The following is a 24,338-nucleotide window of genomic DNA, read 5'->3' on the forward strand; positions in this document are numbered from 1 at the left end:
TCAATTAGATCTTTCTCTCCCATCTCCCCAATCTCTTTCTCTCTTTGCTCAATCTCGGCCTGTAGTTTTTCACCCTTTTCTAACGAGTGCTTAATCAAGATTTTCATCATAATAGATGATGCTCCCTCTAAATTGCTCTCCCATTCTTTGAGTAGATTTTCACTTAAGTCCTCAAAGGTGGGCAAAATGAGTATCCTAAGTCCTCTAGGGACCTTCCCATTCTCAAGGTATTGTGTCAAGGTTACACCATCCCACCATCTACTTAACTCTAGTATGCGTAATCTCTCAAGTTTTAAAAAAAGGCTCTTTAAACTTTTTTTGCCAGGTTGTTCTGGAGCAGGTGTAATTGTAGGATTGCTGGGTTCAAACAAATTAAGTGCCATCTCTTCACGTCCATCATTGTATCTAGCCATGATATAATATCCACAAGTGGCACGGGCGGAAAGAGTGCTAAGCGATCCAATTTAAATCCAAAGAAAAAAGTTCCACAGCGGATCTGACAACCAGCACCTCTATATTCCAATGTCCCTCAAATGTCCAAATTTTAGTTGTGCTGATAACCTCCAGGACCCGCTGCGGTTTGGTCCCACTGGAATTCCAGATGAAAACTTCAGAAAAAGAATGGAGGCAGCACCAAGTATGAAGTAAACCAGGACCACGTTGTATCAAAAATATATTTTCTTTTATTCTTTCATTTTTAAGACAGCCAACGCGTTTCGCTCCCCAACCATGGGAGCTTCGTCAGGGCTGAAAACAACACAGAAATGATACACCAATATTAATAACACATACTGACATTACATTTACAATAAAAGACAAACACAGTTAAAAATACATTAAGTCGAACTTTTGTTAAACGAGATGGCAACACTTAGAAGGGCCGCAATATCAATCCTATGTTTTGAGGGAAATCTTGCCTTTAAATCTAAATATATAAACACAAACGTGGTGCAACTTAATGACTGTGGATAGCATTGACAGAACTGAATACGACCAAAATATAAGGTGCTTAAGGTCAAACAAGTGAATAGAGATGAAAAAGTCGTAAAGTAAAGCCAAAGTAAGCAAAAAGGGGGAAAGGAGAGAAACAAGGGGGGGTGGCCCCTAAGAGAACCTATACCGAAAAGTTACCCAATGTGAAAAGTATGTACATACACCTACACACAGGTGACTGGGCCTAGATTGACCCTTATACAAAAAATAATGATGATCTCACCAAAGATGTTAGTAGATCTTGAAGCGACGCAATGGCGCAGATGAAACAGTTTGACCAATACAATAGTATGGATGCTGAAAATGAAAAAGAGGTTTATGAGTGGTTTTTGAAATAGCCAGAGATCAACCCCTAATAAGTATGTCAGGGCGTCCAAACTCCTTACCCGATATCAAAATTCCGATATCCGGATAATGTTATACACACGTCAGGGGCCTTTGGGTAAATGACACGATTAACCAAGGGGGTAATATTTCCACTGTATCGAAAGAAAAAATGGGTTTGAATAAATATATGAGAGGTCAGAATTCGTTAAAATTATCGTTCAAGTCCAGGTTATCAGTACGTCGTATATACGAAAAATTATACCAAAAAGCTAATCACAGAGACAATGTTCTTTTATATGCATGGCGAGGGGGGGATTCTAATTCTTCACAAATCGCTATTACAAAAATACTCACAAAAATAATAATGTGAACTTAGCGTCCAATGTCAGGCACGTGCGCAGACCTTAATAAGCTGCTACCACAATTGCTGTAATGGAAAGATAAAGAAAAGGGGGGGTTGTATATAAACAGGCATGTAGATTACGCCCCCACGCAGTAATTTTCCATTAATTTACGATATTGGTTCACAAGCGATTAGTCACTGCTAGTCAAAGTGATAGATGCTAAAAATGTTGGTCCTGTTGCAATTATATATCGACCAAGTGTCATTATGAGTAAAAACTAAGGTCAAGAAAATTAACAAATAACTGTCAAACATTGGACCGTGTGCGAAAACGGATTACCACATATGCAGACCTGTGGAGAAAATGCTGTCATAATCATTTAAGAAACCTGGCGCAGGCTTGAAAAATTAATCTTAGAAAAGGAAGTCTCACGTAATAGCCTGTATTGCATCTCTGTGTCCCCAAAGCGGGAGCGTACCAGTGTCAGTAAGCATTCCATTCCCCAAAGTAGAAACTCGCATACATAGCGCATACGGACCATCGGTAAAATATCTGCAGCCTTATTGCATTCACAAAATGACCGTAAGCTTGGTTTTACAGGTTAGAGAAAACGAAGCGCTTTGAACCCGCCACCTGTAACAAGGGATTTAACAAAAAATCAACTTGGCAGAATCGGAGCGCTTTGACACCGCCACCCATAACATAGAAATTGACAAAAGGCAGAGCCCGGTAGTGCTGGAGCGTATGGTCCGTATAGCGCACTCTTACCTCCATGCTTCCTATTACTGCAGTGTCCCCATGACGGATTCGGTCGAGAAAGATTGGAACTGGCCGGGTGCGTTTTTAAATGCACCGCGCACAGATCACATGATGTTTAATTGCATACACCTGGACCTGTGTAGGCAAGAAGAGAGAGAAGCCCCGTGACTACAAAACCCGACGGAGAGCTAGACAAGGGACTACACGGTGTCCGAGTGGGGCGGCCATGATGGACTGCCCACGGAATTTCGTCAACCTCAAAGAACAGACCTTTAATTCAAAAGGCTGCACTTGACCCGGAGGGAAAAAGCAGACCAAATGTAAAAAGTATATATATATATGTATCAATTCAGGATATACTGCCAGAGCCCTTAAGGAGTAAGAGAAAAATAGTTAAAAAATTAAGTCGAATAATAAATAAATAATAATTCAGCCATACTTGACTAATCCCAATTGAAAGTATGAGTAATCACAGGTTTTTGAGAGTAGATTGAAGAAGAAATGAGCCCCAATCACCTTAAAAATACCAAGTGCAGACACAAAGAATAACAAACCGTAAACACAGCAAAGCATGACCATTTCTAAATAGGCATTGCAAAAATACAATCAGCAATAAAACAGCAAAGGTGAAGTTGAAAACAAAATATCACAAATCATAAGGACCAATGTTATTGGTCATACTGGAATACAGTCATCACCTAAATGCCTAAGCCAAGGTCATGGAAACTCAAGGCATAAAAATGAGTACAGAATTCAGAAATAAATCGACCCAGGGGCAATGGGTCAAAGATATGTCAAGGAAATGCCACTAAGGGGATAGCTCGATATTACATTATAAAAAATAGTGCATTTCATTGTCAGAATTGTGTCCCTGATTGATGGTTCGAAGGCGACATATCCATTTGGCTTCCTCTCTCCTTAGGGTAAGCTCCCTATTGCCACCTCTTTTGTTAGGCGGAATGTGTTGAATTGCGTGGAACCAGAATGTGTTATCATGAGCATGTTCCAAGTTGTAATGCTCCGTTATCGGATGTCTACTGTCCCTATTGATGATTGCCCTGCGATGTTCTTGGATTCTCAGTTTAAGTGGTCGTATACTGCTGCCTACATATATAAGACCACAGGGACATCCTAGGACATAGACTGTGTAGGTGGTATTGCAATTACAAAAGTGGGTGATCCTGAATTGACGATCGTTTTTATATGAGAAGGTAGTAGTCTTATTTTTGCCCATCTCACAGACATTGCAGGTTCCACATATAAAGAAGCCTGAGGGTTTAGGGGCTAGCCAATTCTTATTGATGGGTGGACTAGTCACATAACTTGGACATAGTTCTCTGCGTAGGGAAGTGCCTCTCCTATAAGTAATGGAAGGTTTTTCACCTACATGATTTTTCAAGCCCTCTATTTCAGTCAATAAATGCCAATTTCTCCTGAATATGTTGAAGATTTTATCGCTGTGGGATGTATATTGGGTGACAAATCTAACTCTGCTGGCTCCCTTGTCCAGTCTCGCTCTTTCATTCTTACTGGACAAGGTGGATTCTCTGTCCACCGTCTCAATTCTGCATACTGCTCTATCCACAATTTGTTGGTCATAACCTCGTTTTAGAAATCTCTGTCTGGTCACATTTACATTGTCTTTAAATGTGTTTTCTTCACTGCAAGTTCTACGAACTCTGACGAGTTCACCAAACGGAATATTTCTGATTACCGAACTGGCATGTGCACTGGAGGCGTGTAGTACAGATTTACAGGAGGTTTCCTTTCGATATAACTTACTTTGGACCCGACCATTCTGTACATAGAACGTGATGTCCAGGAAGTTGATACTGCTCCTGCTATGTGACATGGTGAACTTCACATTGTAAGGGTTGTCATTGAGATATACAAAGTAGTTGGCAAGTTCCTCATCAGTTCCAGACCACAAACATATCACATCATCGATGTACCTCCCCCAGAACACGATGTTGTTAGTCCAGGGGGAGGCACATCGGGCCCAGGCGTGCTCCCTCTCATACCACCCCATAAAGAGGCAGGCATACGAAGGAGCAAACCTGGAACCCATCGCGGTACCACTGGTCTGCTGGTACCAGCGATCATCAAAGAGGAAGTAGTTGTTAAGCAGAATAAGATCTATCATCTGCATGATCATTTCATTCTGAGAATAGAGCTGGGCATCTTCTCTGTCTAGAAATGATTGAACCGCTATTTTCCCATACACTCTGTCATTACACGTGTAGAGACTGGTGACATCTAATGTCACGAAACTAAGGTCATCTGACCACTCAAAGTCATTGAGTTTGATCAGGACGTCCTTACTATCCTGAACATAGGAGGGAAGACCAAGCACATATTTCTGCAACTTAAGATCCACATAATGGGAGAGGCCTTCGGTGGGTGAGCCCACCCCCGAGATGATGGGTCTACCAGGTGGAAATCCCTCCCCCCCCTTATGAATTTTCGGGAGGATGTATATACAAGGGTAGGAGGGGTTAGATACGTGTAGAAATCTAAATTCATCCTCCGTCAGTAAACAGGAATCCTTCCATTCACACAGTCTCTCATTGATGGTATTTATAACAAGTGGTACTGGATTGCTCTTAATCTCCCTATAGTTCTTACTGTCTGATAGTTGCCGTTTAATTTCACCAAAGTAGTCTGCCCGATTCATGATTACCACACTTCCACCCTTATCAGCCTCTCGTATCACAATGTTGGGGTCATCCTTGAGGTTTTTAAGGGCTTTTCTTTCAGAGTCAGTTATATTAGACCTGATTCTAGTATATTGTTGATTAGAATTTTCAAGTTTGTACAGGTCTTCAGTTACCTTTTTGTAAAAAGCGTCTATATTGGAGTGGTAACCAAATGTGGGAATACATTTGGATCTGGGATGGAGACCACTATCATCGGTGATTTCTTGGTCAATGCCTAATTCTGTCATTAGGGCTGGTATGTTGATCTGTTCCTCCTCATCTAAAGTCATGAGACAATTGACACCACGGATGGAGGCAATAGTGTGTTCGCTCTCATTCATCCGCTTTTTTGGGACAGCACTACACACCGGTCTATTGGAAAAGAAATCCTTCAATTTAAGAAGCCTGGTGAATCTAAACAGGTCAACATGTACATCAGCAAGGTCACCCATTTGTGTAGGACAAAAATTCAATCCTTTACTCAGAACTTGCATATCAGTAGCATCAAGGGTTTTATTCGATAAATTTACAACTTTCAAATCTTGTATACCATCAGTGATATTTGACAAATCAGCAGTGTTGACTATTTCTTTGTTTTTACAGATTTGTCGGTTTTTCCTACTTCCTTTCCACCTCCTACCGCCCCTCCTGGTTTTGGCTGTTCCCTCTTTTGTTGGAGACGGCTTGACATTCTTAGCTTTGCTAGTTCCTTCTGGAACGACGAGGCACCCTCGCCTAAAGGGACCTCAGGTGTAATAGTGGAAAATTAAGAGGGATGACCGTGATTACAGGGACGGTCGTATCTACACTTTTGCTAAAAAAATTGACAATCTCCCAGGTTCTGAGGACAAAAAAAGATCTAGGGAAGACAGGGATGATGGTGATGATAACCAGTCAGTCAGTAACATCTCCATCTCATCAACCAGCAGTGTTGCTTCTTCCACTATTACACCTGAGGTCCCTTAATGACAGAATTAGGCATTGACCAAGAAATCACCGATGATAGTGGTCTCCATCCCAGATCCAAATTTATTCCCACATTTGGTTACCACTCCAATATAGACGCTTTTTACAAAAAGGTAACTGAAGACCTGTACAAACTTGAAAATTCTAATCAACAATATACTAGAATCAGGTCTAATATAACTGACTCTGAAAGAAACGCCCTTAAAAACCTCAAGGATGACCCCAACATTGTGATACGAGAGGCTGATAAGGGTGGAAGTGTGGTAATCATGAATCGGGCAGACTACTTTGGTGAAATTAAACGGCAACTATCAGACAGTAAGAACTATAGGGAGATTAAGAGCAATCCAGTACCACTTGTTATAAATACCATCAATGAGAGACTGTGTGAATGGAAGGATTCCTGTTTACTGACGGAGGATGAATTTAGATTTCTACACGTATCTAACCCCTCCTACCCTTGTATATACATCCTCCCGAAAATTCATAAGGGGGGGGAGGGATTTCCACCTGGTAGACCCATCATCTCGGGGGTGGGCTCACCCACCGAAGGCCTCTCCCATTATGTGGATCTTAAGTTGCAGAAATATGTGCTTGGTCTTCCCTCCTATGTTTAGGATAGTAAGGACGTCCTGCTCAAACTCAACGACTTTGAGTGGTCATATGACCTTAGTTTCGTGACATTAGATGTCACCAGTCTCTACACGTGTATTGACAGAGTGTATGGGAAAATAGCGGTTCAATCATTTCTAGACAGAGAAGATGCCCAGCTCTATTGTCAGAATGAAATGATCATGCAGATGATAGATCTTATTCTGCTTAACAACTACTTCCTCTTTGATGATCGCTGGTACCAGCAGACCAGTGGTACCGCGATGGGTTCCAGGTTTGCTCCTTCGTATATCTGCCTCTTTATGGGGTGGTATGAGAGGGAGCACGCCTGGGCCTGATGTGCCTCCCCCTGGACTAACAACATCGTGTTCTGGGGGAGGTACATCGATGATGTGATATGTTTGTGGTCTGGAACTGATGAGGAACTTGCCAACTACTTTGTATATCTCAATGACAACCCTTACAATGTGAAGTTCACCATGTCACATAGCAGGAGCAGTATCAACTTCCTGGACATCACGTTCTATGTACAGAATGGTCTGGTCCAAAGTAAGTTATATCGAAAGGAAACCTCCTGTAACTCTGTACTACACGCCTCCAGTGCACATGCCAGTTTGGTAATCAGAAATATTCCGTTTGGTGAACTCGTCAGAGTTCGTAGAACTTGCAGTGAAGAAAACACATTTAAAGACAATGTAAATGTGACCAGACAGAGATTTCTAAAACGAGGTTATGACCAACAAATTGTGGATAGAGCAGTATGCAGAATTGAGACGGTGGACAGAGAATCCACCTTGTCCAGTAAGAATGAAAGAGCGAGACTGGACAAGGGAACCTGCAGAGTTAGATTTGTCACCCAAAATACATCCCACAGCGATAAAATCTTCAACATATTCAGGAGAAATTGGCATTTATTGACTGAAATAGAGGGCTTGAAAAATCATGTAGGTGAAAAACCTTCCATTACTTATAGGAGAGGCACTTCCCTATGCAGAGAACTATGTCCAAGTTATGTGACTAGTCCACCCATCAATAAGAATTGGCTAGCCCCTAAACCCTCAGGCTTCTTTATATGTGGAACCTGCAATGTCTGTGAGATGGGCAAAAATAAGACTACTACCTTCTCATATAACAACGATCGTCAATTCAGGATCACCCACTTTTGTAATTGCAATACCACCTACACAGTCTATGTCCTAGGATGTCCCTGTGGTCTTATATATGTAGGCAGCAGTATACGACCACTTAAACTGAGAATCCAAGAACATCGCAGGGCAATCATCAATAGGGACAGTAGACATCCGATAATGGAGCATTACAACTTGGAACATGCTCATGATAACACATTCTGGTTCCACGCAATTCAACACATTCCGCCTAACAAAAGAGGTGGCAATAGGGAGCTTACCCTAAGGAGAGAGGAAGCCAAATGGATATGTCGCCTTCGAGCCATCAATCAGGGACACAATTCTGACAATGAAATGCACTATTTTTTATAATGTAATATCGAGCTATCCCCTTAGTGGCATTTCCTTGACATATCTTTGACCCATTTCCCCTGGGTCGATTTATTTCTGAATTCTGTACTCATTTTTATGCCTTGAGTTTCCATGACCTTGGCTTAGGCATTTAGGTGATGACTGTATTCCAGTATGACCAATAACATTGGTCCTTATGATTTGTGATATTTTGTTTTCAACTTCGCATTTGCTGTTTTGTTGCTGATTGTATTTTTGCAATGCCTGTTTAGAAATGGTCATGCTTTGCTGTGTTTACGGTTTGTTATTCTTTGTGTCTGCACTTGGTATTTTTAAGGTGATTGGGGCTCTTTTCTTCTTCAATCTACTCTCAATAACCTGTGATTACTCATGCTTTCAATTGGGATTAGTCAAGTATGGCTGAATTATTATATATTTATTATTCAACTTAATTTTTTAACTATTTTTCTCTTACTCCTTAAGGGCTCTGGCAGTATATCCTGAATTGATACATATATATATATACTTTTTACATTTGGTCTGCTTTTTCCCTCCGGGTCAAGTGCAGCCTTTTGAATTAAAGGTCTGTTCTTTGAGGTTGACGAAATTCCGTGGGCAGTCCATCATGGCCGCCCCACTCGGACACCGTGTAGTCCCTTGTCTAGCTCTCCGTCGGGTTTTGTAGTCACGGGGCTTCTCTCTCTTCTTGCATACACAGGTCCAGGTGTATGCAATTAAACATCATGTGATCTGTGCGCGGAGCATTTAAAAATGCACCCGGCCAGTTCCAATCTTTCTCGACCGAATCCGTCATGGGGACACTGCAGTAATAGGAAGCATGGAGGTAAGCGTGCGCTATACGGACCATATGCTCCAGCACTACCGGGCTCTGCCTTTTGTCAATTTCTATGTTATGGGTGGCGGTGTCAAAGCGCTCCGATTCTGCCAAGTTGCTTTTTTGTTAAATCCCTTGTTACAGGTGGCGGGTTCAAAGCGCTTCGTTTTCTCTAACCTGTAAAACCAAGCTTACGGTCATTTTGTGAATGCAATCAGGCTGCAGATATTTTACCGATGGTCCGTATGCGCTATGTATGCGAGTTTCTACTTTGGGGAATGGAATGCTTACTGACACTGGTACGCTCCCGCTTTGGGGACACAGAGATGCAATACAGGCTATTACGTGAGACTTCCTTTTCTAAGATTAATTTTTCAAGCCTGCGCCAGGTTTCTTAAATGATTATGACAGCATTTTCTCCACAGGTCTGCATATGTGGTAATCCGTTTTCGCACACGGTCCGTTGTTTGACAGTTATTTGTTAATTTTCTTGAACTTATTTTTACTCATAATGACACTTGGTCGATATATAATTGCAACAGGACCAACATTTTTAGCATCTATCACTTTGACTAGCAGTGACTAATCGCTTGTGAACCAATATCGTAAATTAATGGAAAATTACTGCGTGGGGGCGTAATCTACATGCCTGTTTATATACAAACCCCCCCTTTCTTTATCTTTCCATTACAGCAATTGTGGTAGCAGCTTATTAAGGTCTGCGCACGTGCCTGACATTGGACGCTAAGTTCACATTATTATTTTTGTGAGTATTTTTGTAATAGCGATTTGTGAAGAATTAGAATCCCCCCCTCGCCATGTATATAAAAGAACATTGTCTCTGTGATTAGCTTTTTGGTATAATTTTTCGTATATACGACGTACTGATAACCTGGACTTGAACGATAATTTTAACGAATTCTGACCTCTCATATATTTATTCAAACCCATTTTTTCTTTCGATACAGTGGAAATATTACCCCTTTGGTTAATCGTGTCATTTACCCAAAGGCCCCTGACGTGTGTATAACATTATCCGGATATCGGAATTTTGATATCGGGTAAGGAGTTTGGACGCCCTGACATACTTATTAGGGGTTGATCTCTGGATAATTCAAAAACCACTCATAAACCTCTTTTTCATTTTCAGCATCCATACTATTGTATTGGTCAAACTGTTTCATCTGCGCCATTGCGTCGCTTCAAGATCTACTAACATCTTTGGTGAGATCATCATTATTTTTTGTATAAGTGCCAATCTTGGCCCAGTCACCTGTGTGTAGGTGTATGTACATACTTTTCACATTGGGTAACTTTTCGGTATAGGTTCTCTTAGGGGCCACCCCCCCTTGTTTCTCTCCTTTCCCCCTTTTTGCATACTTTGGCTTTACTTTACGACTTTTTCATCTCTATTCACTTGTTTGACCTTAAGCACCTTATATTTTGGTTGTATTCAGTTCTGTCAATGCTATCCACAGTCATTAAGTTGCACCACGTTTGTGTTTATATATTTAGATTTAAAGGCAAGATTTCCCTCAAAACATAGGATTGATATTGCGGCCCTTCTAAGTGTTGCCATCTCGTTTAACAAAAGTTCGACTTATTGTATTTTTAACCGTGTTTGTCTTTTATTGTAAATGTAATGTCAGTATGTGTTATTAATATTGGTGTATCATTTCTGTGTTGTTTTCAGCCCTGACGAAGCTCCCATGGTTGGGGAGCGAAACGCGTTGGCTGTCTTAAAAATGAAAGAATAAAAGAAAATATATTTTTGATACAACGTGGTCCTGGTTTACTTCATACTTGGTGCTGCCTCCATTCTTTTTCTGAAGTTTTCATCTGGAATTCCAGTGGGACCAAACCGCAGCAGGTCCTGGAGGTTATCAGCCAACTAAAATTTGGACATTTGAGGGACATTGGAATATAGAGGTGCTGGTTGTCAGATCCGCTGTGGAACTTTTTTCTTTGTACTTCCCATTGTTTGGAGATGTTTCATGGGTCTTTATTGAGTGCGAGCAGAGCCTCACGACAGTAACCAATTATTTCACCTCCAGACTCTACCACCGTAGTACCAGCATTCCTGGCACTGGGCGCTGCCGGGGCGTGGACAGGCGCAGACGGGCTTACCTTAGGTGCACCTTCGGTGCGCCATCGTCGCGCCCGCTGCGCGGCCAAGGACACATGTGCAATTTATGTTCTGCCTAGGTAAGCTAGACCGCTAACTCCGGCCCAACCTAGCTCTGGGAAAGACAGGATGGCGCCTCGCCCTACACACAAACGGCACAGTCAGCCGCAGTGGAACGGGGCGAGGGAGGCCACAAGGAGAACCAAGATCCTCTGGTTATGCAAGGTAATTCAAAACTGTGCTCGAAAATGGTTAATGATAGTTTTTAAAAATAAGAAATCGGCGCCAGCATTTAAATCATTCCAGTGCTCACAGCGCGATCTGAACAGGTATTTAAAAGTAATTAGCAAGCCCCAAGAGTGTAGCTGCACACGCTGTCAAAGAAACCCCCAGTGAACCTCAGGAGCTGCCACAACCCAATAAGTTCACAGAGAGCCCTGCGCAGTCTGTCAATTTATGTTCTGCCTCCCCAGGTAAGCTAGACCGCTAACTCCGGTGTTAGTGAGAAATGACCGCTATTGTTGTTTCTCAACTTGAATACAAAGGGAATTTTGTGTTTTGTGAACTTGGTTCTGTTCCTAAAGGATTACTTTGACTAAATAAAAACTGAGAATCTAGAAATTCGAATACCATCTACATGGGCAGATAATGGACTGTTGACAATAGGGCCAAAAAGTGTTTTTGTGTTTTTGATGTATGAGAGTAGGATGAATGTGTTGGCCAGAATGCAAGCTGGATGTGTTGGAAATTTGTAATTATATTGTATATTGAAGTTTTGCCGTGTAAAATTGTAATGTTTTATATGTATAGTTGTTTGTATATGCACATAAAAAAGTTGAATCATTGATGAACTAATAATGTTCCACTAGTGATGAAATAAAATATTAAACTAGTGACGTAAATTAAAAAACGGACCATTATGTTTAATTCATAAAGGTTGATATAAATACAAATTAGTGACTTCCAGTACTGGCATTTGAGTTGTTTTTTGATCTAATAGTAACGTCCGGTCTATTGTCCATCTCCTCTGTATTGACTTACTTAATAGATCTAAAACTAGAGTTACTGCAGAGTGATCTGACAAATGCATTCCTAGATGCTTCGCCCGTTCCTTCAACCCTAAATCTATTAAGAAAAAAATCTAGGGGCATATTACCAAGCAATAGCGATAATTATCGCTATTGCTTGGTTAGAGACGAAAAAATACCGCTGAGCTGCGGCGATTTTTATCGCAGATAAACCTTGGTATTACCAAGGTTTATCGCAAATGCGATAAAAATCGGCCGCAATGCATGAATATCGCTGAAAAGTCAGCGATATTCATTCATTACCGAGCTAATGCTCTTAGCCATGCTATCCACCTCCCATTGGATAACATGGCTAAGAACTGCTCAGGGCAGGTGTTAGCTTTTGGAGATATTCGCGCTTAGCGCGAATATCTCCAAAAGTTGGTAATAGGAGATAGCGATGTTAGCGACTGTTTTCACTCGCTAACATCTTGTCACGCCCACTTTGCATGTCATTAGTGATAAATATCACTGACATGCAAAGCTGGGCCCAAGATGGTCGCTATCTCCTACTAGCTGTCGCTAACTGGTGTTAGCGACAGCTAGGTAATAGGGAGATAATTTTATCTCCGCTTTCTTGGCTTTTAAAGCCAAAAAAGCGGAGATAAACCCCCTTTATAATATGCCCCTAGTCTTGATTGCTGGCCATACTTTTTGTTATTAGAAGTGAAACCCTTCTTGGCTCTCATTCTTTCTCTCCATATGTCAGTCCAACCAAACTGTTTCATGGAGGACTTTTATAAAGACAGCATCTTACTGTTTAGGTTTGCTCTACTCTTGGATGTACGGTCCAAACCCTCATCAAACACCACATTGAAAACCCCTGCTAAAATGACAGGGTGCGTAAAACTTAACAATTCCGTCAGTAATCCTCTAAATGGATTTGGGTCATCTATAATTGGACCGTAATACCCGGCCACAGTAAATTTTTGATGGTAGCACCTTATTTCAGTTATAACCCATCTGCCCGCTTTGTCTACTCTGCTTTCTTTTATGGTGATATACGGGTTCTTTTTAACCAAAATCACAAACCCTTTTATAGTTAACAGTTGGGTCACATATAAGCTCTTGGATCCATCCTCTGGGCTTCAAAATATTTTCCATTTCTATGTTAGTCAAATGAGTTTCCGGCAAAATTAAAATCTGGGCCGGGGCACCTTTCAGATATTTTATGATCTTCTTTCTCCTATATTTGACTCTTAGCCCATTCACATTCCAAGATAAGATCTCCAACTGAATGCTCTGGCCATCACTCATCCTTTGTACTGTTGTCTTTCTACATGAGGGGTGTCAAGAACAATATTTTGTCAAGGAGGATATGTTTTTTGGGATTTTTTCCCTCTGCTCCCCATCCCATGACCCCTATTCCTCCCATAACACCCTAAATCACCCACCTTGGATCACTCTCCTTTTTGCTCCTCCATGATCTTGGCCTGTGGGGGCCCCTTAGGAGTCAGGACACTAAATAACACCTTACTTCGTTGTGCCGCTAGCATTATTTACTTAACCTAAAAAGGAAAAAAAACACCCAAAAACTCCTAAAAAAGACAGAGAGAAGAAAGAGCATAAGGAAAAGGCAGACTTGAAACAAGAAGAAACTGATATTTACCCCTGCCCCAAACCCTCTCTATCTTAGCCCTGTAACCGGCAATGTAGTGGGTAATAGGATTTTTCTGGGTTTTGTTTTATTTGGGGTTAACCTAAAAGGATCTCTGTGGACCCTCTGAATGTCTACCATAAGATCATGTTCTGTGTAGTCAACTTGGGTCCCTACTTTAATCAATCTCGCCACAAATGCTTTTATGTTATCACCCTCTAACTCCTCTGGAATTTTTAGCAGACAGAGTTTATTTCTTCTTTGATTATTTTCCACAGATTCCAGCTTTTCTTGGACACCTACTCCATTTTCCTTTAGCAAAGTGATCTCTTTCTTGTTTTCCTCAGTTTGGGAGTCGATTCCCTCACAGTTGTTTCTAGCACCGAGGTCCTAGCTGACAGGTCATCTAGTTTCTTTTCCAACTTGTCACATGTAGATCTGATCTCCATTTGATTCCTTTCCGAGGTCTCAAATCTGCTCCTCACTTCTGTAGTTAACACCTGAATCAGGTCAGAGACCGATTGGGATGTTGATGGAATTGATGGCCCTTCCCCCAGCTCGGGACTTACTGCCTAACTCCGACCACTCTGACCAGGTTGTAAACTCCCCTGTACTTCACCCAGGCGAGGTGAAGGGTTCATGATTGTATCTGAACACGCACTTTCCATCCTCTGAGTGTTAAAAGTAGACTCCTCCAGGTTATGTGAGTCATCCACCAAGACTCTCCTTCTAAGAAGTGTGAGGTACTGGTGGGGGGGGGGAAATATCTGGGTGTTTTAATAATGGGGTTTTTGGCATCACTGTAAAAAAAGTTCATAAGAAGGGTGTAACTTTTGGTTTTTATGGCTGGGGGCTACCCTTGTCTTTCTAGATTTCCCCCTCCTGGGCCTCACCCAATCCCAAAACACAGCCCGGTCTAACTGGGTATTTACTTTTTTTTTACTATAGCAGTGTCAATAGGCTGAATATTTCCACCACCTAATAAGGGACTCAGCTTCTTAAATCTTAAAGCATATCCTGCCATGCTTGAGCGCTGCTCGTGTCCACTGCAAGTCCCAGCCCAATAGTACTGCGGCAGCCGAAGCCATTGCTGCAGTTGACGAGGTAAGCAGGAGAAGAAAAAAAAGGAGACAGAAATAAAACAAAATCGTCATTTAGAGCGGCAAAATCTACGATCCTTTCGCTGTCTGGGTGAGAATTTTCATTACACCAGCGGAAAGTAACACCCGACTCCTAGAGCCTCCACGACATGCTGCTAGCCTGCCGCCCTGTTCTCCCACTCCCCAGAGCTTTTGCTATGTACCCTCAAGGTGCTCTTCTTGCCTAAACCTAAAAGATGGGAATTAAAACAAATATAACCAAAAAGTGCCAGAAGAAATTATAGAAGACTGGGACGTATCCGCCAGTCGATTTACCAAAGGTTCATCAACAGTCAGCCTGACTTCGCTGTAGCTCCCACTATGTTCATCTCTGCAGCAGAAAATACACTTCCGTTCTGTCCTCAGTGAGCTCCCCTAGGCACAGCTTGCTGTTTGCTCAGACTAGAGATTTTAAACTTCCAAAAAGTTGATTAAGTTCGAAGATAAAAATCTTCACTGGGTTCGATGGCAACAGTTTCCTCAGCCTAGAAATCCGGCTTTTCCTGCTCAGAGCTTTTTCCTGCCATCAGTAGTAAAGAAGTTGGCAGGCTCTGATACTGTCCCTACTCCTTTCGACATTAGATGAGGCACAATGCGACTCAATTAGAGAATTCTTTATAGCAAAGGTTGAGCTTATCTATCATTCTCTAGGTTCCCCTGTACCTCCTGGGGAATCTATTCTGCTTCTTGAATCTACTCATAGTAGCGCGCCTGACTCTGCAACTAAACTTGCTGTTTGGTCACCCTTCGATGACATATCCTTTGCTCTCTGTTTGGAAAGTATTAAATCTGGCTCCCCACGTGACTCTTCACCGATTAATATTCTGAAACAACTTGGTCCGGGCTCTTGTGGTGTCTTGAAGGAGCTTTTGAACTCTTCTTTGAAAGAGGCTTCTGTCCCACCGGAGTGGAAACATGCAATGATTATTCCTCTCTTGAAGAAGGCTGGAGCCGACCCTTCCAAATTGTCAAACTACAGGCCAATTTTCCTCTTGCCCATCCTTTCCAAGATCTTAGAAAGGCACATTAATACACAGCTTACCCACTTTGTGGAAAGCTCGGGCTTCTTACATCCGTCTCAATCAGGTTTCAGGGCAAATCACTCCACCGAAACAACGCTTTGGGGAGTTACAGAGAGACTGCATCACTGTATTGATCGCGGAGAAACATCTGCACTCATATTACTTCATTTGAGTGCGGCCTTTGATACGGTGTCACATTCCTTCCTCCTCGCATCACTTCGGTCTTTAGGAGTTGAGGGTCCTGCTTTGGCTTGGGTGGCTTCTTTTTTAAGTAACCGTACCTTTCAGGTCTTTTCTGCAGGAGCCTCCTCCAAAATGTGCTCCTCAGTGTACGGTGTTCCCCAGGGGTCTATCCTGAGTCCTTTACTATTCAATATCTACGTTAGACCCCTGGCCACTATTGTGGAGGAAGCTGGTCTTACTCTATTATCGTACGCTGTCAATACGCAAATTATTTTTTCCTTTTCTAATGTGGAAGATGGTAATATCTCAACCCTTAAACAAGGACTGATTAAGGTTTCTGAGTGGATGCAAAGTAACTTTCTAAAACTTAATGGAGACAAGACCGAGGTTGTCATCTTGTGCAAAGGGAGAAATTCATGGGGCCCTCAACATTGGCCGAAAGAAATGGGCTCTACCCCCAAACCTGTTGCCCAGGTCCGCAACCTCGGATTCCTCATTGATGAGAATCTTTCTATGCGGCAGCAGGTGGTAAAGGTGGCTTCTGTCTGCTTTACCATTTTAAGATGGCTCCACAAAATTCTCTGGATGCTCCCCGCTTCGACTCAGAGGACGGTGGTCCAGGCATTGGTTGTTTCCCGCCTGGACTATGGCAATGTTCTTTATTTAGGAGATGATCAAGGAACCTTAAAAATACTTCAGGTTGTGCAGAATGCGGCTGCACGACTTCTATGTCATGTTCCGCGGAGAGCCTCCATTTCTCAATCACTTTATGAGCTTCACTGGCTTAGGATTGCCAGCCGAATCAAGTTTAAGGCTCTCTGCTACATATTTATGATTAAACAAGGCACGGCCCCTAAATACCTACAAGAACTCATCCAAGCCTACCATCCTACTCGTTCCCTCAGATCTTCAGGTAAAGGTGATTTTGTGATCCCGAGATTTAGGTTGGTGAAGATGGGCAGCCGCTCATTTTCCCACCTTGGTCCTAAGCTCTGGAATGTCCTGCCTGTTGCTTTAAAAACTGAAACAAACCTTTCCCTTTTCCGCAAAGGACTCAAGACCTAGCTCTTTTGGCAATGATCTACGGTTGCTCTCCCTTCCCACTTTTAATCTGTCCCTTGGCGCCGGGAAACCCATTACGGATAGCTTTGCGTCTTATAAGTTAAATAAATAATAATAATAATAATCATCAATGGCTTAACTGAGATTCATCAAGTGGCTCCTAGACAACATCAACACCTCCTCAGACACAGCCTGCTGCGTTGCACCACTGAACTTTATCTTCTCTTGAACTTTTCTTTAAACTTCCTTCCAAGACTAAAGGCAAGCCTAGTCCGTACCCAATCCACTGTGGTATCTGTATCGCACTCCATTGTGGACAGCATTAACTTTTCACTTTAGCCCAGCCCTGCTCGGCCAGATTTTTGTGGTTGGTGCTTTGATATTTTAGGCGCTGCATTTTACTAAAAACATTTACAAATCATAATTCTGGTTTTATTGATTTGATTTAATTGTTTTGGTGCCCTTTTATTTAGCAACATTTTCAAAATTGGTGTGATTTTTTTGTGTTGTGTTTTAATTTTATGACTGTTTGAATGCACTCAATCAATCAATCGGGGATTATAAGCGAGCTACTCACCTGTGATGGTCTCAAGGCGCTGACATTGCTTCTAAGTTACGCCCGACTGCTTTTGTGCCAACCTACCACAGGGTTAAGCACAGGTTCATTTAGTGACTTTTGTGGTTCTTCCTGAGACGGGTGTTATTGTAGCTTGAGTTGGGCTTCTGCACCCTCAATCAATAACCCAATTGATTACTAATACCAATTATATTGCAATTGTCCACCTGCTTTTGTAAAATCGATTTTGTACCAGCATACTTTTAGTACACAAATTAGCTGCTTCTAGCTCATAATAATGTGTAAGTCAACCCCAATAATTATCAATATTAAGAGTAGCATTTTTAATACAGTTAATAGCAGTAGATAAACTGGCAATAGTTATTGCCACAAACATGAATGAAGCAAGTTTCCTGGGTATATTTCTATTTGTACCAAGCGAGATACAACCTCTAGTTAAAATCACAACATATTTAGGAAAATCTTAAAGCATTCTAGCAGTATGCCCGAAAGTAACATGATATGGGCAGAAATGTATAAGAAACTGGGTTATTTGTTGAGGCGGGTGAAGCCCTACTCAAGCAGCAACCACAATCCTTTTCAGAGTGAAGTCACATGCAAACTCCATATTATCTTGTACTTAAACATCCGGTAGCTTGCCACAAAAGCAGCCGGGCTTAACTTAGAGGAAATGTTTTAGGTATCTATGCCGCATTCCAAACAGTAATGAAATAAAAGCACAAGACAAGAAAATCCCAAACCAATTTAGAAAAATAGACCAAAGCAACAAAAAAACAATCAGTACAACCAGAGATGTGCAATTTTAAAGGTGTAAGTGAAAATAGTGCCAAAAAAGAACAAAGACCAACTTGCAGATATGTGGATATTGGAGAGTGGGTAAAAGTCACAAGTTCATGCCAACCGCCATGGAGCGTGGGCTGGATGCAGGAACCAGGTTAGTTCTGTTCAGTTACCTTCATAATCCTGTTAAAACAATTCTAGTTGAGGTGCAAGGGGACACAAGGAGCGAGAGAGCATTGTGGTGGCCATTGAAGTAGAATGAAGAGCAGGCCGAGCGTCGTGGGCGGTTGTTGCTAGAACATAACTTTGGTGGTCACCGCGAGCTGTCAATGCTGTAGCGCAAAATGCCAATCTCATGATGGTGGGCATTCTTGGCAGTTGCTGTAGCCCAAAGAGGCTGGTTCACCAGAACTTTGCCTTCCCAGGCAGTGTTTTAGCAAGGTCTTGCCGGGAATGGGCCCAAAAACTTCAGGGAAGCTCAACTTAGGCAAATTGATACTTGTATAGCGCACTACTCACCCGCAAGGGTCTCAAGGCGTTTGTACGAATACCGCTGTGGAACCCAACCTGGCTTTCCCTGTGAGGTGTCCACTCCTGGGCACCCCCAAGGTGGAGGCCAGGCATCCTTAGCGTTGTGGGGGCCGTTGTGGAGATTAAGCAAGCTATTGCCCAGAGTTGTAGAGTGGGACTCCATGATTTGAATAGGCACTGAGGCGAGAATTATCAGGTCCATGGAATTTTGAGCCCAAGACCCACCGAGGCGGGGAATTGAACCCTGGTCCCGGGCCAGACCTCTGCATCAGGGTATGCCGCTGTAACCATTGAGCCACACTTCTCCACTCCGAAGGGGGCCAGGACCCGAGGCACACCACTTAGGGTCAGGAACTCACTCCAGCAGGGGCCAACAGGGCTCAGGCAAGCTCAGTTGCAGGTCAATTGCAGGTCCACACAGCAGGTCAGCCAGGCAATTGCTGCCAAGCCATTGAGTTTATGTCTCTGTAACTCAAAACAGAAGATCATCTGACTGTCCTTGGGAGTCACTTCTGCCCAGGATGAAGGGTACAGATCCAGTCTTCCTTATCGGCAAGCAGGGTAGCAAGCAGCAGATTAGCAGGGAGGCAGAGTGGCAGCCCTGGAAGCAAATTAGCACAGCAGACCTTCTGTAGCATCCACAGGTCCAAGAGTGTACTCAAGAGTTGGGTCTGAGGGTCCAATATTTATATCTGGTGCTCACTTATAAGTAGGAAGAGTCTATAGAGAGTTCCCTTTGAAGTCCATGACACTTCCTGCCACCCCTGCCATGACTCCAAGCGGACTACATGAACATGGCAGAGGTGGAAAGTTCTTTGTGTGAAGGCAGGGAACGGTCTCTTCATTTGCAAGTGGGGCTGTGCCCAGTTCCACCCCCACATCCTGCCAGTTGATGGACTATCCAAGCACACCCAATGGGAGATATAGGCCTTACAGTAGTGAAAAAAGAATACTGCAGTTTTTCACTACCAGAACATGTAAAACGTAAAAGTGTATGTGCTGATTAAGAAAAAAATATTGCACCCTGTCCTCTGGACTATCCTGGGCCTACCTTAGGCATGATGTATATGTATTGAGAAGGAAGGTTTGACCCTGACAAAAGGTTTGTTTTGCTGGGTCAAAGTGGCAGTTTAAAACTGCACATACATGGTCTGCAATAGGCCCGAGCCATGTTAATAGAACTACTTAAGTGGGTAGCACAACCAGTGCTGCTAGCCCAATAGTAGCATTTGATTTAAAGGCCCTGTGCAATGTAGGGCACTGTTGTCAGGACTTTTAAGTAAATTAAATATACAATAGGGTATGAGCCAACAGTACTATGTTTAGAGAAGAGAAAGCATGCACTTTAGCAGTGGTGAAGTGCTCACAATCCTCAGGCCAGCAAAAATTAGATCTGATAAATGGAGGTGGAAGACAAAACGTTTGGGGAAAGACCACCCCCAGGCTGACAGGTCTAACAGCTACAAATTCTATCCAGGTCCCTAGAGCAAGAAACCAAGCCCTGGAGTTCAAATATTTAGTTGATGGAGATATAAAACAGGAGAGGTTTAGCTTGTGTACCCGTATTAGATACAATTCTAGTCAGATGTCTGAGTAAACTGCTAAAGTGGCAAAACCCAAACCTTGCTGCTATGAATGCTCATAACTCAGGAACAAGGGATGTCTAGGTCCAGGTAAATTTTGTGGAAGTAATATTTTGTAATTCTTTTTGTCATTTCACTTTTAATGTAATCTGTTTACCATTATTTTCTATGTATATTTGATTCTCATAAATACCTACCATACACGTATATTCCCTTATCGGCCATGTAACTTAAGCAATAAGTGAAATACCAAAAATATAAATTTTTTTACTATTTTCCTTTCATGGAAATTATTTTCCAATAGAATCTTTTCTTCCTAATACATTCCCCGTGAAAATGGGAAATGCTGGTGCCCAGTGTTGCTCTTTTTTCAGCAGTTGCCAATATACCATTCTAGATTGATGCTCGTATGTTTGTCCTTATCTACATAGTTATAAAAATGTGGTTGTTCCTCTCATAAACATTCATTTGTCCTGACTACTCTACTGTCGGTCTCCTGTGAATATTTACCAGTAGCGATCTCAGGAAGCTTATGATACGCAAATTACACAAACTTTGCATAACTCACACGCACACGTGGAAACGAGTCCTGCGTCATACAAATGTTTCAGATTTTTTTGTAATCCGGTCTAGAAATTGCTAGCAGAGTGTTTGATGTATTTTCTGCTCCGTATTTCTCATTTTTGCATGAAAGAACGCTTTGTGAATCGACCCTGTGAAAAGAAAACCTTTCAGATTGATGGAGGTTGATATACTACACAGGCCAATGTATTTCTGACTCACATAAAAATTCATATTCTTGTGTTCTCTATCTTCCTTTTGATGTTTTGCTCTTATCTGAAACCAAAACAAAATGTAAACAAGGTTATTCGGTCTATTTGTTCAAAAGGGGTACAAAATATGTTTCTGCTCAGGGCTCGTCATGTTCAGACTTTTAATGTTTCCCGCTGGTTCGTACACAGGGGCATATTACCAAGCAATAGCGTTAATTATCGCTATTGCTTGGTTAGAGACAAAAATTTACCGCTGAGCTGCGGCGATTTTTATCGCAGATAAACCTTGGTATTACCAAGGTTTATCGCAAAAACGATAAAAAACGGCCGCAATGCATGAATATCGCTGAAAAGTCAGTGATATTCATGCATTACCGAGCTAATGCTCTTAGCCATGTTATCCACCTCCCATTGGATAACATGGCTTAGAACTGCTCAGGGCAGGTGTTAGCTTTTGGAGATATTCGCGCTTAGCGCGAATATCTCCAAAAGTTGGTAATAGGAGATAGCGATGTTAGCGACTGTTTCCAGTCGCTAACATCTTGGCACGCCCACTTTGCATGTCATTAGTGATAAATATCACTGACATGCAAAGTGGGGCCCAAGATGGTCGCTATCTCCTACTAGCTGTCGCTAACTGGTGTTAGCGATAGGTAGGTAATAGGGAGATAATTTTATCTCCGCTTTCTTGGCTTTTAAAGCCAAAAAAGCGGAGATAAACCCCCTTGATAATATGCCCCACAGTTCCTTCAAGCAAAACATCGAAATAGGCGGTATGTCCTCCTGAGGTTTCAGTGCTAGTCATAATATGTGTGGTCCAAAGCTCCGCTGTTATTCATTAATACATCAAATAGAGTTGGACAGATGTCTTTTATCTTTGGCAAAACAATAAAAAGAGTTTCCATTATAGTAACAATAGTATAAAAATTGATTTACCCTCCTTGGTTTTAATTTCTGAAAATATCTTTTATTTCATCAGGTGAGCATAACACCGAACTTAATGACGGCACAGAGCAATACCTTCAAGTGAAACAAGTCATCGTGCACCATAGCTACAATGCCACTCAAAACAAGTACCACCACGACATAGCGCTGATAGAGCTGGCAACCCCGATGCAACTTAACAGCTACGTCACCCCGATCTGCATCGCGAACAAGGACTTCATCGACAGCCTCACGAAAGAGAAGAGTGCGCGCAACATCGTGAGCGGCTGGGGTGACGTGCGCTTCCAGGGGAGGCCGGCCACAGTCCTCCAGAAGCTCGAGGTCCCCTTTGTGGACCGCGCGGCCTGCAAACGCAGCAGCAGGTTCACGGTCTTTGTAAACATGTTCTGCGCGGGCTACGCTGACGTAAGCAAAGATTCTTGCCAAGGAGACAGCGGGGGCCCTCTTGCTAGCCAGTTTAATGACGTGTGGTTTCTAACAGGAATAATTAGCTGGGGTGAAAAATGTGCGATGAAAGATAAGTACGGTGTTTACACCCGAGTTTCAAGATTCGCTGACTGGATAAAAAGCACAACTCAGCTACCTTAATCAATAACTTTATTAAGGGAATGTCAGTGCCTAGCTCATCCTTCCAGTTTATTATGCAGAGTAGCGTAAAAACCGATCTGTCACAGTTCAACAGTATAATTGCATATTAATATTGTCAGATAAAAAGTCTCAATTTTCTTAGTCAGAGATGAAGTGCCACTGCTCACAGCTCTTTGTAGTGATATTTTGGAATCTAAAATGTCAGTTGTTTGAAAGATCACAAGTGTTGCAAATTCTTAGAAGGCATCGGAAAGGCGCTGTCATTTTCTGCTCGGCTGCAATTTCACAGCTTGATATAGAAAATGTCACAGAGACTTAATGAGAATTCCTGACATAACTATGCATGGAAATTGGCGAGTATAATTCACACATGTATAGTACTGAGCTTATGTTTCTTGAATGCCTCATAATCGCAGAAAAGATCGAACGATTGCATATGAAATGACCTGTTAATGGCCCTGTGTTCTGTGCAGTGATAGGCCATCGCAACAAACAATTCAAAGATGTTCTGTCCCTGTCTTTCTCAGAAACAGTTTCTTCTAATAAACCTCGTGTCTGTGCTTTGCTCTTGTGTATCCATTATTAGTTTTATGGTTTTTAACTACATGATACGGATTTCTGTTTTATCACAAGACAATATTTTACAGTACAATCCATACTGCTGCGTATTACTTGATCTGAAAGTTGAAACATGCCTCGGACGAGATGGCAAATAGCCCGGCCTACTGGGAGTAAAAGGTCGCTGACCACGCCTAATGGGAGTAAACAGCCGCCTTATTTGGACAGGTATGCAGTTCAACATTTAACAAAATATAAACATAGCCTCACTAATACAATATCATATCCTATCACCCCCGCACCCTTAATCCTTCCCAACAATAAAAATTCCCAAAAAATTCTACCCTACAATCCTCACCATCCCCTTTCTATCATCCACTGACCTTCACCTTGGCTCAGTCGTCACTACCCTGTGTTCCCTCTGACCAAACCTACTCTGCAATGCCCCCAACCCTTCCTGCCTTGAACTCCTCAATTTCTGCCACCGGTCCGAGTGACAATATTGTCCTATTACCTCGAAACAACCCTAAATATAAATAAATAAGTAATTAATATTAGGGAGGGAGCGAGGGAGGGCAACTAAAAACTTCTGTCCCTACCTCAGAACCACAGCTTGAATGTCGTAGCTCAGAATAACCTTAATTACCATTCAAGCCCCGCCCACTATCACCAATGACAAAAACCTTTCTGTCTTGGTTGTTCCGCTAGCCAAAGCTGCCCTGGGAGGACATCCTGTGTATGCCACCCCTAGGAACCCTCATCGGGCCAGATGACAACTAACCAGGTCTAATGTGAGTA

The 24,338-nt window shown here is 42.3% G+C and overlaps 1 protein-coding gene across 1 annotated transcript in view; it reads left to right on the top strand.

Annotated features, from left to right (window-relative positions):
• Positions 1–23,547, top strand: part of F9 (coagulation factor IX) — a 331,867-nt gene extending 308,320 nt beyond the window's left edge. Inside the window, exon 8 of the mRNA XM_086948464.1 lies at positions 22,429–23,547. Coding sequence (XP_086804590.1) covers positions 22,429–22,982 — 554 coding nt within the window. The 3' untranslated portion in view covers positions 22,983–23,547. The remainder of the gene's footprint in view (positions 1–22,428) is intronic.
• Positions 23,548–24,338: the final 791 nt, after the last annotated feature.

Source organism: Lissotriton vulgaris, unplaced genomic scaffold (assembly GCF_964263255.1).
Source record: "Lissotriton vulgaris unplaced genomic scaffold, aLisVul1.2 SCAFFOLD_1480, whole genome shotgun sequence".
Lineage (NCBI taxonomy): Eukaryota > Metazoa > Chordata > Amphibia > Caudata > Salamandridae > Lissotriton > Lissotriton vulgaris.